Below are 20,231 nucleotides of genomic sequence, written 5' to 3'. Positions count from 1 at the left end.
GACGGGAGAGGTGACACCCCCCCTCCCGCCGCTCTCCCGTGCCCTCCGTCGCTTACTGGGGCCGTCGGTAGCAGCGGAGGCGATCGGGACCTTTCAGTGCCTGGGTATGGAGACGAGTGAGGCTAAGATGGTCGCCACCCGTCTCCATACCATTGGACGGCTGAAGCAACGTCATTACGTCAGCTCCGCCCACTTTTCTTAAAGGCATATTTTTTTTGTATATCACTTTTTCAAACGACTTTTTTTTTTTTTTTTTGTCCAAATATGAGATCTGAGGACTTTTTGACCCCAGATCTCATATTTAAGAGGACCTGTCATGCTTTATTCTATTACAAGGGATGTTTACATTCCTTGTAATAGGAATAAAAGTGACACCATTTTTTTTTAAAAAAAACCATGTAAAAATAAATACAATATTGTAAAATAAATAATAAAAATAAAAAATTTTTTTTAAACCCCCCCTATCCCGACAAGCTTGCGCGCAGAAGCGAACGCATATGCAAGTAGCACCCGCATATGAAAACGGTGGTGAAACCACACATGTGAGGTATCGCCACGACCGGTAGAGCGAGAGCAATAATTCTAGCCCTAGACCTCCTCTGTAGCGCAAAACATGCAACCTGTACAATTTTTTAAACGTCGCCTATGGAGATTTTTAAGGGTAAAAGTTTGACGCCATTCCACGAGCGGGCGCAATTTTGAAGCGTGACATGTTGGGCATGAATTTACTTGGCGTAACATTATATTTCACAATATAAAAAAAAATTGGGCTAACTTTACTGTTGTCTTACTTTTTTTATTCAAAAAAGTGATTTTTTTCCAAAAAAGTGCGCTTATAAGACCGCTGCGCAAATACGGTTCAAAAAAAAAGTATTTAAATGACCGCCATTTTATTCTCTAGGGTGTTAGAAAAAAAACCATATATAATGTTTGGGGGTTCTAAGTAATTTTCTAGCAAAAAAAAACAGTTTTAAACATGTAAACACCTAAAATCCAAAACGAGGCTGGTCCTTAAGTGGTTAAGGACCACCCCAGTACTTATACTGTGACAGGGCGGCCCTTCAGCGCAAAATCACGTTCCTGTACGTGATTGTTTTCTTCAGCTCTGGGGCACACGCGTGCACCGCAGGAGCCCCGCTCCAGCTGTGATTGGATGTCCCCTGGAAACCTGGCGATCGTTCAGAGAGAAGCAGAACGGCAATCTGCCTATGTAAACAAGGCAGATCGCCGTTCTGTTAGTAAGAAAGACAGAGATCTCTGTGTTTTCTCAGGCAAACCACCCCCCACACAGTAAGAAAGCACTCCCAGGAAACACATTTAATTGCCCCTAATGTTAACCCCTTCCCAGCCAGTGTCATTAGTAGAAGTGACAGTGAATTTTTTTTTATCACTAACCACTGTATTGGTGTCACTGGTCCCCAAAAAGTGTCACTAATGCCACCTACACCTGAGCGTACTTCTCATCGGACTGAACTCCGAAGGACTTTTCGACGGAGTTCCAACGGAGTTCCAACAAAATGGACTTGCCTACACACGATCACACCAAAGTCCGATCGTCTCGAACGTGATGACGTACGACCGGACTAGAAAAGGAAGCTCAATAGCTAGTAGCCAATAGCTGCCCTTGCGTCGTTTCTGGTCCGTCAGGCTAGCATACAGACGAACGGCTTGTTTGATAGGAATTGAGTCAGAAAGATTTGAAACTTGTTCTATTTCTAAGGTCCGCCAGATTTTTCGACAGAAAAGGTCCGATGAAGCCCACACACGATCAAATTGTCCGACGGATTTGTTCCCTCGGACCCTTGATGCCGAAAAGTCCGGTCGTGTGTACGCGGCATTAGTGTCTGATGTGTCTGCCGCAAAGTCGCAGTCCCGCTTAAAATCATTGATCGCTGCCATTACTAGTAAAAAAATAATTTAAAAAAATTCCATAAATGCATCCCATAGTTTGTAGACACTATAACTTTTGCGCAAACCAATCAATATACGCTTATTGGGATTTTTTTACCAAAGATCTGTAGCAGAATATATATTTGCCTAAACTGATGAAGAAATTTCATTTATTAGATTTTTTAATTGAATTTGTTTTATAGCCGAAAGTAAAAAATATTGTTTTTTTTCTTTTTTTCAAACTTGTCGGCCTTTTTTTGTTTATAGCACAAAAAATAAAAAACGCAGAGGTGATCAAATACCACCAAAAGAAAGCTCTATTTATGGGGAAAAAAAGGACGTCAATTTTATTTGGGTACAGCATTACGCGACCGCACAATTGTCAGTTAAAATAATGCAGTGCCGTATCGCAAAAAATGGCCTGGTCATGAAGGGGGGGTAAATCTTCCAGAGCTGAAATGGTTAAGGTGGAAGTAAAGTCTTATTTTTTTTACTTGTACCTACATATAAGCCTATAATAATATCTCCTAAACTTGCACCGTTTAGGAGATATTCAGAGTGCATGCCCGCACACAGAGGTATGAAAGGTTGTATCCTATGGACATAAACTCCTCCGGAGTCCCTCCACAACCACATATTATACTATGTAGAGCTGGGCAGTCAACTTCATCTTATAGAATTGTGTTCCTTTCTGTTTGCTTTCCTCATTGCAAACTATTTTTCCATAAAATGAGTAGAGCTCTCCTTTGATGAGGAACATCCTCCTTATATTCTCCTTCTGGAAGGTTTTACCTATTTTTGAATTGCAGTTTTTCTGGGTGATATCAACAAGAAAGTGGACTCATGTCTGTGCTATTGACTCTATCTGCAGAAGTCTGATGTCACCAAAGAGTTATGGATCATTTCCTAATGAAGTTTTACCTTGAGTCCCTCCAAAGTCAGGCCTTGTCTGCTCCTGATCAATATCTGCTTCTCGTCTCTATGTGTGATCTCAGTAATGATATGGGGGACATTCTACTCTAGAGACACCCTTTCTACCGAGTGACTGGCTTGCTGAAGATATTTACACCCCTCCCCTTCCATGGATCATCATAAGTGCATTCTACTGACTTTTCTCACCTTGGTGATGGGACCCCATTGTCTTCTTCCTTTTACCTTTTCTATTAGTTTTGTGATGGCCACACCCTAAGATTTTTGCAGCTATATCCATAATATACTATCATGTGTCTGTATTTGTCTCTGCAGGTTGGATAGATGTGGTGTGACTTCCTCCTGCTATGGTGATCTCCGTTCCATTCTCGTCAATAACCGATCCCTCACCAGATTAGATTTATCACATAATAATCTGGAAGAGTCAGGAATAAAACTTCTATGTGAGGGGCTCAGGCATCCTGGCTGTACTCTGCAGTGGCTGAGGTGAGAATTATCCTATAAATGATATAATATTCTGCAGGATTCTGGTATAAATCTTCTACGTGAGGGATCCAGACATGTTACGAAGATGAAAGTTATACAAAGACAGACTTCTGATTGGCAGGTTACATTGGAAGTTCTCATCATAGTCCTTCAGGTCACTTATTGTTATTGTCTTTCATTCCCCCCCCCCCCACTGACTATCAGAGATCAGACTTTATGTCTATATTGGTTTGGATTGTTGGTTGGATGATATAAAAACACAATGAAGGTTATTTGGCCCATAGAGACTGAGTGATCACAATTCTCACCCAATAAAACAAGGCCCAGAATTCTCCATCTACCAGATAATGTTTCTTGTATGGTGTATATATTATGTAGACCATCAGATGTGTACTGACTAGTAGGGATGAGTGATTCTGTCCGGATTCATGGTCAGGATATCCTGTCTGAAATCTGCAAACCCTGAACATTACAGCGAGTCCTATTGAAGTGTATGTGGGGGATCCTGATCATAAATCCCATCTTACAGGTAGTTGTAGTAATAGCACATGATTTCCATCCAGTAGTAATAGGCTTGCTTTGATGGCGGGTAGTAATAGAACAGAGGTTTGCTGATGATGTTCCTGTTCTGGATGATATAAAATTGTCCTATTGCTTGACAGGGTCTATCAAACACTCAATGACAATTAGAAGACTGAAATTCTAGAGACGTAGAAACATTGTCCAGCAGGAGAGGTTTAATAAGCCAGACAAGAGCAGAGTGTAGAGAAGACACAGGACCAGTGGCTTCACTAGGGTTGGTGTCACCTGGTGGGGTAAGACATGGTGTCACCCCCCAATATTTTTTTTCCCTCATATAACACTGCATATATTGGCAATAGTAATGTCGTTATGGCGATCTCTGGATCGGAAATGTCCCTGGGGAGAGCAGACATCATGGGCATTGATGATTTGATTTGGATTTTGGAACTGACTTGCTGACTCTGTGTGTTGATTGCTGTATGGGATCTGATCGCAGCAGGGAAGATGGCAAGATGCTGTGACCAGGCTGCTGTCAAGGTTTGTTGCTTACTGGACCGTGGACAGTATCTGATGGCCACAGCCAGGGAAGATGGCAAGTTGCTGCTGTGACCTGCTGCTTGTAGGACGGATCTAATGGGTGCAAGATGTGGGTGTGGGCAGGGCCGGCGCTCCTACTAGGCAGCTGTCTAGGGTGCACTGCTGCCTAAGGGGCACAGCTATGCCCGCTGACTTCCCCATTAGCCTGGCTGGGGTACATGAGGGTTCCTACACAGGGCTGGGGCTCTGACTAACTCTCCAGAGAAAGCAGCAGCTGTGAAGGACATCCATCACGGCTGCTGCAGAGGAGGTCAGCAGCAGCTCAGCCTGTGAGGAGGGCAATAGCAGAGGAGGCAAGCATGAGGACAGCTGGGGAAGTGGAGGAGGCGGGCATGAGGACCACAGAGGAGGCGGGCACGAGGACAGCTGGGGAGGTGGAGGAGGCTGCCACGAGGACAGCTGATGGAGGAGGTGGCATGAGGACCACGGAGGAGGCGGGCATGAGGACAGCTGGGGAGGTGGAGGAGGCAGGCACAAGGACAGCTGGGGAGGTGAACATGAGGACAGCTGGGGGGGTGTTGGAGGCGGGCATGAGGACCACGGAGGAGGCGGGCATGAGGACAGCTGGAGAGGTGGAGGAGGCAGGCACAAGGGCAGCTGGGGAGGTGGACATGAGGACAGCTGGGGAGGTGGAGGAGGCGGGCATGAGGACCATGGAGGAAGCGGGCATGAAGACAACTGGGGAGTTGGGAGAGGTGAGCATGAGGACAGCTGGGGAGGTGGAGGAGGAGGGTATGAGGACCATGGAAGAAAAACGGGCATGAGGAAAGCTGGGGAGGTGGAGGAGGCGGGCATGAGGACAGCTGGGGAGGTGGATGAGGTGGGCATGAGGACCACTGAGGAGGCAGGCACAAGGATAGCTGGGGAGGTGGAGGGGGCAGGCATAAGGACCATAGAGGAAGCGGGCATGAAGACAACTGGGGAGGTGGGAGAGGCGAGCATGAGGACAGCTGTGGAGGTGGGCACAAGGACAGCTGGGGAGGTGGAGGAGGCGGGAATGAGGACCATGGAGGAAGCGGGCACGAGGACAGCTGGGGAGGTGGTAGAGGAGGGTATGAGGACAGCTGGGGAGGTGGAGAAGGTGGGCATGAGGACCACTGAGGAGGCAGGCACAAGGACAGCTGGGGAGGTGGAGGAGGCAGGCACAAGGACAGCTGGAGAGGTGGGCATGAGGAAAGCTGGGGAAGTGGAGGAGGCGGGCATGAGGACTATGGAGGAAGCGGGCATAAGGACAACTGGGGAGGTGGGAGAGGTGAGCACGAGGACAGCTGGGGGAGGTGGAGGAGGCAGGCATGAGGACCATGGAGGAGGTGGGCATTAGGACAGCTGGGGAGGTGGAGGAGGCGGGCATGAGGACCATGGAGGAAGCGGGCACGAGGACAACTGGGGAGGTGGAAGAGGCGGGCATGAGGACCATGGAGGAAGCGGGCACGAGGACAACTGGGGAGGTGGAAGAGGCGAGCATGAGGACAGCTGGCGAGGTGGACAGGAGGACAGCTGGGGAGGTGGAGGAGGCAGGCATGAGGACCATGGAGGAAGCAGGCACGAGGACAACTAGGGTGGTGGAGGAGGCGGGCATGAGGACAGCTGGGGAGATGGAGGACGTGGCCATGAGGACCACTGAGGAGGCAGGCACAAGGACAGCTGGGGAGGTGGGCACGAGGACTGCTGGGGAGGTGAGCATGAGGACAACTGGGGGGGTGGAGGAGGCGGGCATGAGGACAGCGAAGGATAAGGGCATCATGTCTCTGGTTGTAGCTGCTGCCCCAGTGAGTCTGTTATCTGATCCTGTTTAGTCTTGCCTAGGGCATGCAGGTGACTAAATGACATCTTGCCTAGGGCGCAAAATAGTCAAGCACCAGCCCTAGGTGTGTGGGTCACTGGGCTGTGGATAACTCAGGACAGCCCAGCTACTATACTTGGGCTGTATAGCAGCAAACCCCCCCCTAAATACCTAAATTATATACTATAGCTGTGTACAATGACCTGTTATCAAAGAAGCACAGGGCGCCAGACACAAACATAAAATATCCCTCCCTGTTATCATACCAGCTCAGGGCAGCTCAGCTGTAACTGGGTGGTGGACACCATGCCAGCACCGCCCTCCCCTCTCTTATCACAACAACTCACCGGCTCAGGCGGTGGAGGATACCCGGCACATCCATCGCAATGCGCTACCCTCCACCTTAGGGTGGGGGGGTGGGCTCAGCCTCAGGTACAGTCGGGCAGCAGCTGGGAGTCCAGGGATTATCTGTATGCAGTGCAGCGAGTGAGCGGCAGCCATACCACCCATACGGGAGAATAGTGACAGGTCCAGGCTGAGCAGCGCAGTGAGAGAGAGGGAGAGGGAAAAAAACACACACACAGGTCAGGCCAGCGTGGCCATGGTGCCAGAGGTGTTCCTGCTGGGAAAAAAACTGTCAAAGGGAATCAGTGCTTTTCGCTGCCCTCAGGATGGTGTCACCCCTCTGGTGGGTGTCACCCTGGTGCAGACTGCACACCCCGCCCCCCCTAGCAACACCACAGGTGTATAACTGCAGGAATTAGGGGAGCACAGAGGATACATCCATGTAACCTGGCCAGTGACATGACAGTAATGATCATGGAGAATAGGACTAACTGGGGTATGCCTAACTTTTCTTCTTACTACGAGGAAAGTAAGTCATCTTATGTGAGGGGATTTAGGTGCACACTTTTCCCAGGCTTGGTTTTTCCTTTCTCATAATGCAGTGGAGTTCTTCAAGCCAAAGGCGGCTCCAAGAACAGATAGTTAGTAACAAGTGAATGCTGAGCTCAGAGCGCCCTGAATATAAAAAGTCCCATTCAGTACAAAATAAATGCCAAATATATTCCAGAGATAGAATGAATCCCCAAAATACCCCCCCCAGATACAAAAACCTCTCCTTTAGGTTGGGTTTACACTAGTGGGAATTGGATGTGGGTTTTGCAGCATCCAATTTGCACAGCAGGAGATTGTGACCGACTCTGGAGCAGGTTCACATATCTCCGCATTGGCTCACTTGCGATTTGCACAGGAACGCTGTGTATCTTTTGGTCCATTTCAGGCCCGAATTCAGCCAAAAATTTGGGTTGAAACCGGACCTAAAATGTTGAACAAGAACGTACCAGACTTCTGCTGTGAGCCGCTGCGTTCCCATTTGTGAACCCAACCTTATAAAGGAAAACCTCACAGCAAAATAAATTACTGCTATCCTCAAATCACCCACAAACTAAAATGAAAGAAAAGAGGCTGCAAAGGATTTAATTGCCCAAACCGCTTGCAATCAGAAGAATGGTTTTCTATATTACTCTCATCTATCTTTGTTACATAAATGTAAAAGTGTGATAATTGTACCAGTAGCTGAGATGTAATATAAATGTAAAAGTAGCATGGCTGTAGTTATAGTTTAACCCATTGCCTACCGGGAACTTTCAACCCCAACCTACCCAGGCCAATTTTCAGCTTTTAGCACTGTTGCAGTTGGAATCACAATTGCACGATCATGCAACACCCTACCCAAACAAATTTTGTAATATTTTTTTTTGAAACAGATAGAGCTTTCTTTTGCTCGTATTTAATCACCACTGGGATTTTTATTTTTTACTAAAAAAAACAAACATTTTGAGAAAAAAAAGTTTTTCTTAGTTTCTGTTATAAAATTTTGTAAATAAGTAATTTTTCTCCTTCACTGATGGGCAATGATGAGGCAGCACTGATGACACAGCACTGAAGAGCACTGATGGGGTGGCACTGATGAGGAGGCACTAATATGCAGAACTGATAGGCGGCACTGCTATGCTACACTAATGAGCACTGATAGGCAGCACTAATGAGCACTGATAGGCAGCACTAATGAGCACTGATAGGCAGCACTGATAAACAATGATAGGTGGCACTAATGGGCATTGATAGGCAGCACATATGGGCACTGATAGGTGGCATGGATGGGCGGTACTGATGGCTGGCACTGATGGCCGGCACTGATGAGCAGCCACTGGCGGGCACTAAAAAGCAGCACTGGCTGGCTTCTCTGATTGGCACTGATTGGTGTCACTTCTGGGCACCGACTGGTATCACTGCTGGGCACTCTTGGGTTGCACTGATAATCTAGGCACTGATAATTAGTGTCCTGATTATCTGTGCAGATCTCTCCTGTGAGAAAATGCCGCTGATCGGCTCTCCTCTCCTCACATGTTGTCAATGTGAGGAAAGGTATGCCGGTAAACGGCATTTCCTTATTTACATGTGATCAGCTGTGATTGGACACAGCTGATCACATGGTCTACAGAGCCTCGTCATCAGCTCCTTACCGAAACGGTGATGCGCGATGTCCCAGGGACAGAGCGCACCACTGATCGGCACAGAAGTGCAGCGAGAGTGGGACGACGTCCTATGAGATCGTCCCAGAATGAGACGGGCGGGGAGGTGGTTAACCCAGTGGTATTGAAGACACCATATTCTCTTCATTCCCTGACCAATCATAGACAGATGGTTCTCAAAAAGAATCTGGAAGGAGAGAGCGAGCCTCTAGACCAGAAGTGACCCCTAGATGCCAATACAACCACCCATCCTTGTAGATATAAAATTGTCATCTCACTGTGCCTCAAAGGGAAGTCCTAGTCATTGGGGACAAGATTGATATTGTGAGAAGGGCCCAAACTGTTAGCCATTGATTTATGTCAGAGATCAGAGGAATCTATTTTATTGCTCATAAAAACTAAAATCTTAGTCGCAATAGAGATGGAAATAATTCCTTCTGATCATACACATGTTGGGGTACGTGTACATATAAAACTGTGGGTTTGGAAGGGAAAACCCCCCCTCCCCAGGTTTGATTGGCTGAGGACTAAATCCAGCCCACATCCATATCTCTATAAATTGAGGCTTCTGAGATAAGGACGGGATGATTCACACGGAGCCGGTCTCTCCGCTGAATAGCAGATATTTTCTGACATGCTCCTGTCACAGGATAAACCTCTGTAAAATTTTTATTTCTGTTTTTTTTATCCCTTTTATTTTCATAGCCAATAGCCAGACTATGTCTGTCTGTTTCTTTGTTGTATTTTCTGTCATTCTATTTCTTTGTACACATTTTATTCACGAAATAACAAACTAGTGTATCACTGCTCTATATTACACACATACAACCTACCTGCAGATAGAAGTCAGTGTTACCACAACCCCAGTGTTACGGCTCTGTAACTACAGTGCCTTGAAAAAGTATTCATATCCCTTAAAATTTTCCACATTATGTCATGTTGCAACCAAAAACATAAATGTATCTTATTGGGATTTTATGTGATAGACCATCACAAAATGGCTCATAATTGTGAAGTGGAAGGAAAATGATAAATGGTTTTCAGATTTTTTTTACAAATAAATATGTAAAAGTGTGGGGGGCATTTGTATGGCACTCCCCTGAGTCAATACTTTGTAGAACCACCTTTCTCTGCAATTACAGCTGCAAGTCTTTTTGGGGATGTCTCTACTAGGTATGAGCCAGATGTTCGAGTCAAACGTAAGTTTGACTCGAACATTGAGTTTTCGCCGAACAGGACTTGTCCCAAAGTGTCTCCTGTCTTTTTTACGATTTTTGACACTTTTTTTGGTGAATGGGTAGGGGTACAATGTACCCGTTACCAATTCACATAGGCGGGGGCCGGGATCTGGGTGTCCCCTTGTTAAAGGGGACCCCAATCAACAAGAGGACAAGGTGATTTGGGGGGCTACTCCAAAGCACCCTCCCCATGTTGAGGGTATGTGGCCTGGTATGGTGCAGGAGGTGGGGGCGCTCTCTCGTCCACCCCCTCTTTTCCTGCGGCCTGCCAGGTTGGGTACTTGGAAAAGGGTCTGGTGTGGGTTTTTGGGGGACCCCCCTGATTGGATGGAGAGCGTCTGTGAACAGCAATTTTCAAGTCTTGCCACAGATTCTTGATTGGATTTAGGTCTGGACTTTGACTGGGCCATTCTAACACATGAATATGCTTTGATCTAAACCATTCCATTGTAGCTCTGGCTGTATGTTTAGGGTCGTTGTGCTGCTGGAAGGTGAACCTCCACCCCGTCTCAAGACTTTTGCAGAATCTAACAGGTTTTCTTCTAAGATTGCCCTGTATTTGGCTCTATCCATCTTCACATCAACTCTGACCATCTTCCCTGTCCTTGCTGAAAAAAAGCATCCCTGCAACATAATGCTGCCACCACCATGTTTCACAGTGGGGATGGTGTGTTCAGGGTGATGTGCAGTGTTAGTTTTCCACCACACATAGCGTTTTGCTTTTAGGCCAAAAGGTTTAGTTTTGGTCTCATCTGACCAGAGCTCCTTCTTCCACTGTGTCCCCCACATGGCTTCTCGCAGACTACAAACAGGACTTCTTATGGATTTCTTTCAACAATGGCTTTCTTCTTGTCACTCTTCCCTAAAGGCCAGATTTGTGGAGAGCACGACTAATGCCGCGTACACACGAGCGGACTTTACGGCAGACTTTGCCCGGCGGACGGGATTTTGTCAGACAATTCGATCGTGTGTGGGATCCAGCGGACTTTGTTTTCTCAAAAGTTGGATGGACTTAGATTTGAAACATGTTTCAAATCTATCCGACGGACTCGAGTCCGGTCAAAAAGTCCGCTCGTCTGTATGCTAGTTCGACGGACAAAAAGCCACACTAGGGCAGCTATTGGCTACTGGCTATGAACTTCCTTGTTTTAGTCCGGTGTACGTCATCACGTACGAATTCGACGGACTTTGGTTGATTGTGTGTAGGCAAGTCCGTCAATTCAGAAAGTCAGTCGAAAAGTCAGTCGGACAAAGTCTGCCGTAAAGTCCGCTCGTGTGTACGCGGCATAATAGGTGTCCCGTGGACAGATTCTCCCACCTGAGCTGTGGATCTCTGCAGCTCCTCCAGAGTTACCATGGGCCTGGCCTGTTAGTTTAAGTGGATGGCCATTGTAGGTCTTGGTAGGTTTGCAGTTGTGCCATACTCTTTCCATTTTCGGATGATGGATTGAACAGTGCTCTGAGAGATGTTCAAATGGGATTTATTTTATAACCTAACCCTGCTTTAAACTTTATCCCTGACCTGTCTGGTGTGTTTCTTGGCCTTAATGATGCTGTTTGTTCACTGAAGTTCTCTAACAAACCTCTGAGGGCTTCACAGAACAGCTGTATGTATACTGAGATAAAATTACTCAGAAGTGGACTCTATTTACTAATTGCCTTCTTGGTAACTTCTGAAGGCAATTGGTTCCACTAGATTTTAGTTAGTTGTATCAGAGTAAAGGGGGCTGAATACAAATGCCCCCCACACTTTTCACATATTTATTTGTAAAAAATGTTGAAAATCATTTATCATTTTCCTTCCACTTTACAATTATGTGTCACTTTGTGTTGATCTATCACATAAAATCCCAATAAAATACATTTACGTTTTTGGTTGTAACTGTCTGGTAATACATATAGAAGTTCTTTTGGCTATGGGAGTACCTCATCCATACGAAATTTGTTTAAAGAAAATTGGACAGATTGAGCAGATTTTACTGGTACCAGAGAAGGACAATCACTATATAATATTACTAAATCTCTTTATTACAGAAAATTAATTATTAAAAAATGTTTAAACATTCTATAAAAGAAACAAAAATAATAGAGCGCTAATCAATTTGATCACTTATTTGATATTGTAAAGATTTCTGTTGCTACTAGTTCAGAGGTCCACGCGTTTCACTTTTTGCTTCCTCAGGACATTATTTCTATGACTATAGACAGAGACTATGTACAAAAGGAGAGGAAAACATCAAATTTTTGATCAGATGAAAAGTGCAGCATAACATTTTGCAAGAATAATCCCCATATAAATATATAGAGATGCAATGTGCAGAGAGTGCAACTTACAGAGAGGAGCCCTCATAAAAGTGACATGCCAACCATCTTCCGGAAGCAGACCAACAAACAATGTCTTCTTTGAGTAAATCATACTCAACAGATAGAAAGACAAAAAAATGACCAAATGGTCCTATTCTGAAAAATAGTAATAGGCACAACACTATTATTAGATAACTGTGGGGGATGCAGAAGATGCTAGCTTAAGTAAATGGCTGCAATGATGTAATATTTACTGGGCCCTGGACCCCTGGTGGGAAACGGAAGGAAAGGAATCAGCCACCAATTCTCAATATACTTGATGACTGGTTTGTGAGCATGACCCTTAAGAGATCTAAATATAAAGCATAATCAGTATTCCAAACACTGAGTCCATTCTCCTAATATCCCCACCAAGCGAAATAAGACAAACCGATATACCTCAATGGAATCGGATTGGTAATCAATAGTAGTATTGGATTCAGAAACTTAATGTCCCTCATCATAACCCCTCATCTTCTGCATCCGCCATGGTTATCTAATGATAGTGTTGTGCCTATTACTATTAATGGTACCAGTAATGAACGCTCAATCTGTCCAATTGTCTGGTAATACCACAACCCCAGTGCTGTGAATGACTGGTAATACCACAACCCCAGTGCTGTGAATGTCTGGTAATACCACAACCCCAGTGCTGTGAATGACTGGTGATACCACAACCCCAGTGCTGTGAATGAGTGGTGATACCACAACCCCAGTGCTGTGAATGACTGGTGATACCACAACCCCAGTGCTGTGAATGAGTGGTGATACCACAACCCCAGTGCTGTGAATGACTGGTGATACCACAACTCCAGTGCTGTGAATGACTGGTGATACCACAACCCCAGTGCTGTGACTGGCTGGTGATACCACAAAACCAGTGCTGTGACTGGCTGGTGATACCACAACCCCAGTGCTGTGACTGGCTGGTGATACCACAACCCCAGTGCTGTGAATACATATTACAAACTAACACATTACTACTGGAAATAATGAATGTAATAAAACAATAACTAGTTACAAGTAATTGATACCACAACCCCAGTGCTGTAAAATGAATGTATCTAGTTGAATATATAGAAGAGGAAAGTCTATATATCTTTGATCAATCTTCCTCAATGATGGCGCCCCCTCCAGTGTGTCACTACAAAATGAAGTGTGTTCAGAGTCCTCCACCTCCGTGCTGATAAAATGCCCCCTTAGGTATTGGCACCATATTCAATATAGGTGTCATGTGCTTGTCCCCCCTCTGGGGGGGCTCAATGGGCCCGGGATACTTCCCACAAGATCAGCTGTCACAAGTGTTGGGTCCCTTTAAGGGATCCGGTACCTCCTGATTGGCTGGATATAGAGCTCCAAACAAAACAAAAATGCCACCATTACAGAAGTATGTCATTCAAAACAATTGTCTCTTTATTTACAATAAATGCACGGACAACCAATAATATGTCAGCATGCCAAGCAACCAATTGGGCAGTAGATAATATCACTCACCAGCACCACTTCCTGTTTCAGTTCCAGGCAGGAACATCACCCAGCTCCGCCCGAGGGTCGCCTGCCCAGTTGCTTGATATGCGGACATATTATCATTGCTTGTCGGTGCATTCATCAATCCTCATGGATTTTGCTGCATGGAGACGCATGTGAAGTAGGAATCCCATTATTTCCTATGTGGCCGGTTCCCATCGATGTGCGGCAGTTTAGTGTGAAAAGGGAATCTATATGGAGCCATTCACACCTCCAATGCGTGCATTACCATGTACTCCGCACTGTACCCGCAACAGTGTTACTCCACACTAAGACTTTTCAGGTGGGTGACAACTTACCTCCATTTCACAGGGGAGGCCCAACCAATATTTCATGAAATCATCCATCCAAATGTCCGAACATTTCATTTTCTAAGACCCCCGCCCATTGATATTGGAATGTGTCTACTTCTGCCCGTCACTGGAAGAACATTTCACCTCTCTTTCCTGTTTCTCCCACCAGAGTTTATGAGAGTAAAGGGACATTATCGTGCTGTGAAGATCTTTGTTCTGTTATCTCCACAAACCAAACTCTGACCAGACTGGAGATATCATTGGATGATGAGAAGATGTCGGACTCAGAAGTTAGTCGTTGTTGTGAGGTCCTCCGGAATGCCGGCTTCACTGTGCACAGACGGAATAAACCATTCTGTTTCTGGTAACACTCATACTAAGTCTTAGAATATGAATAGTAAAATGTAGACAACATTGGATGGGGATGAGATGATGGAAGTGGGACGCTGTTGGGAGGTCTTCTGACACCCGGGCTGCTAAACATGTTCACTGCCAAAATATGTGTTTGTTTTCATTTTCGTTTCATTTGTTTTTTTTTTGTTTTTTTTTTTCCGTTTTTCAGGTCATTCGTTATTTCGAACAAATTTGTAAATTAGAAAATTCAGAATTTCGAACATCCGAAAATAAGAACGAAAATCCGAAATAATAACTAATAATAGCTAACTATTAAATTATAAGTATTGGAATTTCCTTTCAAATTTGGCTGTTAGTGAACGTAACAAATATAACTTTATCCGAAGTTACAAATTATCCGAAATAAAAAATGCCGCATCTAAACAAATGGAATGTAACAAAGTAATAATAATAAATCGTAATAATAAAAGTTTGTTATTATTTCGGATATTCAAATTTTCGGGTTTTCAAATTTTCGCTGTTTTGAATTTTTGGGTTTTAGATTTTATTTTCAAATTTCCGAATCTTCGAATTTCTGATTTTCGAATTTTCGAATTTACAAGTTTACAAGAAATTTGTGAAACAGGTTTTCGTTAATTTGAATTTGTCCAATTTCATCGAAAAATTTATTCAGAACATAGCAAATTGCACATGTCTATGGGCTGCACTGTAATGAAAATGGAAGGATGGGGTGACAAACATTCTATACAATTTCTGTAGAATCCATTGGAGGTCTCTGTAGTTATACAGATAATGAGAGAGATGATTGAGATTTCCTGGGCCAGTCACAGATTTCCCAGATGATGGAGAATTTATTCCTCATCCCAAGTTTTATCATTACAGATAGGGGCTTAGGAAAATCAGATCCACCAATAATAATCTTAGTCAGGCCCTACAATCTTCCAAAAGGTTTTATTCTTAAAGGGGTTGTAAACCTTCAGTTTTTTTCACCTTAATGCATCCTATGCATTAAGGTGGAAAAACATCTGATGATTACAGGCCCCCCAGCCCCCCGGTTTACTTACCTGAGCCCTTGAAAGTCCCACATCGAGAACGCAGTGGCTTCTCGGCTCTTCATTGGATAGATTGATAGCAGTGCAGCCATTGGCTCGCGCTGCTGTTAATTAAATCCAAATGATGTGGCCGCCGGGGGGGGCTGGAGCGAGACATACACTCTGTGTCTATGTACACAAAGTGTATGAGATGGGAGCGCTCCCACAAGGTAACCCCCTTGGGAGAGAGCTTCCTGAGGGGGGTTATCTATTGTGGGGAGGAGCCGAGTCAGCCGCCGTGGGACCCCAGAACAGCAGGATTGGGGCCACTCTGTGCAAAACGAACTGCACAGTGGAGGTAAGTATAACATGTTTGTGTGATCTCAGCCTGGACACATGACAACCCATCACACCAGGCATACAGTCTGCTATCCCAATGGTTGGATGGCCATGTGTGTGTGGACCCCTACCATAGAGAGGGCCCCAGTATTAGGTGGTGGGGGTCCTATAAATGGGGGTCGCTTATCAAACCCCTAAAGTGTGAGGCAGTGGCGGAACAACCAGGGTCACAAAGATCGCACTTGCTACTGGGCCCTGGAGTTCCCGCCACTCTCAGTGGGGTTACGGGCCGCAGGGCTCTGGGCTGAGAGTGTCTCTCTCATACAGCCCAGGGCCTGCACTGACAGTTCACTCTCCCTCCTCCCTCACACAGATAAGAGAGGAGAGAGCTGATCTACTTCTTCACTTCCTGTACCTCTCCTCTTGTGCACCGCAGGAAGTGTGAAGCTAAGCAGCTGAATTTGATCATTTACACTTCCAACAGTGCACACAATAGGAGAGGGTTGGGAGAAGAAAGAGCAGATCAGCTCTCTCCTCTCCCATCCATGCAATGGAGGAAGGAGGGGGAACTGTCAGTGCAGGCTCTGGGCTGTATGAGAGAGACGCTCTCAGCTCAGAGCCCTGCTAGGAGGCACTGACAGGTGGCACTTATAGGCAGCATTGATGAGCATTAATAAGTGGCATTGATAGGCAGCACTGATGGGCACTGATGGGCGGCATTGACGAGCACTGATAGGCAGCACTGATAGTTACTAATAGGTGGCTATGATAAGCACTGATAGGCTGCACTGATGGGGCTGTCTTGCCAGTTAACCACTCTCCATTCCTCACAGGCACACAGCGTGGGAAGAAAGGACTGCTGATAACCAGCAAGTCTGTTTACATTAAGCTGATCAGGGGCTCAAATAGAAGGGGTTGTTCAGGGGGGGTTTTCATGGCCTGGGCTGTGAATCTGGGTCAGGGTTTAGTGCCTCAGGGCTGAGTGACTCATCCTAGAAGCTTTTCTGGTGCCTCACCCTGTTCTCTGGAACATTGGAGAATGTTGTAGACATAGTGGGTGGAGGTTAGGAGGAGCTGCTTGGCATATTTATAAATGCCCTCAGCCAATCCCCAGCAAATGGGCTGGCAGGGGGCAGATTTACCTCATAAATAGGCATGAGCCAGGCCAGCAGGGGCAGTTTAGTGGGAGATGGAGTGCTAAGGAGGCTGTTGATGGCCCTTGTAGGGGGCCCTCTAGTCTGAGGGGGTGACCTCGGGTCTGGGGCTCAGGTGCTGGAAGATTCCCCCAAAAACACACAGAGGAAACCCTTCCTGGAGGCATGGGAGAAAGGAGAGAGGGCAGCAGGAGCAGGTCAGCACATCTGGGAGTTCTCCTAAGTGTCAGCTGGAGGGCTGGTGAGTGTCAGTCCGGAAGACTGTGCAGGAGTGTTAGTCTGGAGGACCCCAGAACAAGAGGGTCAGGGCCACTTTGGGCAAAACCAACTGCACAGAGGAGGTTAGTATGAAATGTTTTTTTTTTTTTTTTTTTTTAATCTAACCTTTTAGATATCCTTTATTAAGTGGTCCTCATGCACTTTATTTACAACATCAGAGCCAGCCTCCTAGATCATGGAACCGTCCTATTGCACCACCAGGAACCAAACACCATAGCATATATAATTGCCAAAAGCCTCTTTAGCCACTAAGTCTAGTTCTTAACTCAGGATCCCAATATGGGTAGTACGCCATTATTGATACCTGTCAGGAGGACTAACCCTCAATCCAAGATGGTGGCCTATTCAGTCGTGGTGGCGTTGGCTTTATATATACCTCCTACAGCAAGAACACATTGATGTCAGCATGGAGTCCCCGGATTACTGACTGGACATCGGCTGCTGGTCACATAGAAATCAATCAATGCAGACCAGAGGCACCACTACCTCACCACAGGCCTGGCTACAAGCCGGCTGGTGTCTTCCCTGTAATCTTAACTGACGTGGTAACGCAGCCTACCACGACACCTGGAAACCACAGCCCTATACCAATCACCTGTTCTACAAGTATATGGGCTGCGAGTCCCAGCCTGTAATGGGTCCTTGCTACAAATTACTACAGAGTGACACAGCTGGGAACCAGGAAAGTGAGTTTTGGAGGAAGAAGTGGGAGCTGTATATAGACTGTACAATGCCTTGAAAAATTATTCATGTCCCTTGAAATTTTCCACATTTTGTCTTGGTACAACCAAAAACATAAACGTATTTTATTGGGATTTTATGTGATAAACCAACCAATGATAAATGGTTTTAATTTTTCTTACAAATAAATATGTGAAAAGTGTGGCGTGCATTTGTATTTAGCCCCCCTTTACTCTGATACCCCTAACTAAAATCTAGTGGAACCAATTGCCTTTAGAAGTCACTTAATTAGTAAATAGAGTCCACTTCTGAGTAATTTTATCTCAGTATAAATACAGCTGTTCTGTGAAGCCCTCAGAGGTTTGTTAGAGAACCTTAGTGAACCAACAGCATCATGAAGGCCAAGGAACACACCAGACAGGTTAGGGATAAAGTTGTGGAGAAGTTCATTGCAGGGTTGGGTTATAAAAAAATATCCCAAGCTTTGAACATCTCACGGAGCTCTGTTCAATCCATTATCCAAAAATGGAGAGCATGGCACAACTGCAAACCCACCAAGACATGGCCGTCCACCTAAACTGACAGGCTGGGCAAGGAGAGCATTCATCAAGAAGCAGCCAAGAGGCCCATGGTAACTGCAGCTGCAGAGATCCACAGCTCAGGTGGGATAATCTGTCCACAGGACAACTATTAGTCGTGTTCTCCACAAATCTGCCCTTTATGGAAGAGTGACAAGAAGAAAGACATTGTTGAAACAAAGCCATAAGAAGTCCTGGTTGCAGTTTGTGAGAAGCCATGTGGAGGACACAGCAAACATGTGGAAGAAGGTGCTCTGGTCAGATGAGACCAAAATTGAACTTTTTGGCAATCAGGTAGAAAACCTGTTAAGCCGCGTACACACGAGTGGAATGTCCGACAGAATAAGTCCGCTGAAGCTTTTCATCGTCTATTCCGATCGTGTGTATGCCTCATCAGACTTTTTTTTTCAAAAATTCTGACGGACCTAGAAATGGAGCATGTTCTAAATATTTCAGACGGAACCAATTCCTATAGTGAAAACCGCTCGTCTGTATGCTGTTCCGACGGACCAAAAACTATGCATGCTTTGAAGCAAGTACGAGACAGAAGCTATTGGCTACTGGCTATTGAACTTCCTTTTTCTTGTCCCATCATATGGGCTGTACATCACTGCATTCTTGACGGTCGAACTTTGGTCAGACTTTGGTTTGACTGTGTGTAGGCAAGACTGCTTGAATGGAATTCTGTCGGAGTTCCGTCGGAGAAACCTTCGGAGTTTATTCCGACGGCAAAACCGGTCGTGTGTATGCTGCATAAGAGTCTGCAAAAGACTTGAGACTGGGGCGGAGGTTCACCTTCCAGCAGGACAACGACCCGAAACATACAGCCAGAGCTACAATGGAATGGTTTAGATCAAAGCATAATCATGCGTTAGAATGGCCCAGTCACAGCCTGGACCTAAATCCAATTGAGAATCTGTGGCAAGACTTGAAAATTGCTGTTCACAGGCTCTCTCCATCCAATCTGACAGAGCTTGAGATATTTTTCAAAGAAGAATGGGCAACAATTTCACACTCTAGATTTGCAAAGCTGGTAGAGATATCTCCAAAAAGACTTGCAGCTGTAATTGCAGAGAAAGGGGTTTCTACAAATTATTGACTCAGGGGGGCACCATACAAATCCCCCCCCCCACACTTTTCACTAGGGTTGTCCCGATACCGATACTAGTATCGGTATCGGCACCGATACCGAGCATTTGCCCAAGTACTTGTACTCGGGCAAATGCTCCCGATGCTTCCCCGATACCTTGACTGTCAGCGGTGATCGGCGCGTGGGGGAGTTACAAGCTTCTCCCCCCGCGGCTTTCAGCTGCTTTAGTGACACAGCAGTGATCGGTGCTTGTAACTCCCCCACACACGATCACCGCTGACTGTCACCTCATCCCCCTTAGTCCCCCTCCGTTCCTCTGTCCCCCTCCGCTGTCCTGCTCTGTTGCTCTGTCCCCCTCCGTTCCAATGTTCCCCTCCGCTGTCCTCCTCCGCTGCATTGTCCCCCTCCGCTGTCCTCCGCTGCATTGTCCCCCTCCGCTGTCCCCATCCGTTCCGGCTTTCCGCTGTCCCCCTCTCTCTTCCTCTGTCCCCTCCGTTCTGCTGTCTCTCCGCTGTGTGAATGGAGAGAGTCAGCTGACTCTGTCCATTCACATAACTGAAACATTGTAATCTCCTGTGA

At 45.9% G+C, this 20,231-nt stretch overlaps 1 protein-coding gene across 5 annotated transcripts in view; it reads left to right on the top strand.

Annotated features, from left to right (window-relative positions):
* The window catches only part of LOC141133750 (NACHT, LRR and PYD domains-containing protein 3-like), a 92,001-nt gene that overhangs the window by 58,967 nt on the left and 12,803 nt on the right, over window positions 1-20,231 (top strand). For 4 of the 5 annotated variants that reach the window (XM_073623284.1, XM_073623282.1, XM_073623286.1 and 1 more), the window contains 2 exons: window positions 3,136-3,306; window positions 14,316-14,510. In XM_073623284.1, the coding sequence (XP_073479385.1) occupies window positions 3,136-3,306; window positions 14,316-14,510 (366 nt within the window). The remainder of the gene's footprint in view (window positions 1-3,135; window positions 3,307-14,315; window positions 14,511-20,231) is intronic. The other variant, XM_073623285.1, reaches the window with a different exon arrangement.

The sequence above is a fragment of the Aquarana catesbeiana genome, linkage group LG03 (genome assembly GCF_042186555.1).
Source record: "Aquarana catesbeiana isolate 2022-GZ linkage group LG03, ASM4218655v1, whole genome shotgun sequence".
Taxonomy (NCBI): domain Eukaryota; kingdom Metazoa; phylum Chordata; class Amphibia; order Anura; family Ranidae; genus Aquarana; species Aquarana catesbeiana.
The sequence above is the reverse complement of the archived record's forward strand: the minus strand, read 5'-3'. Positions and strand labels throughout refer to the sequence as shown.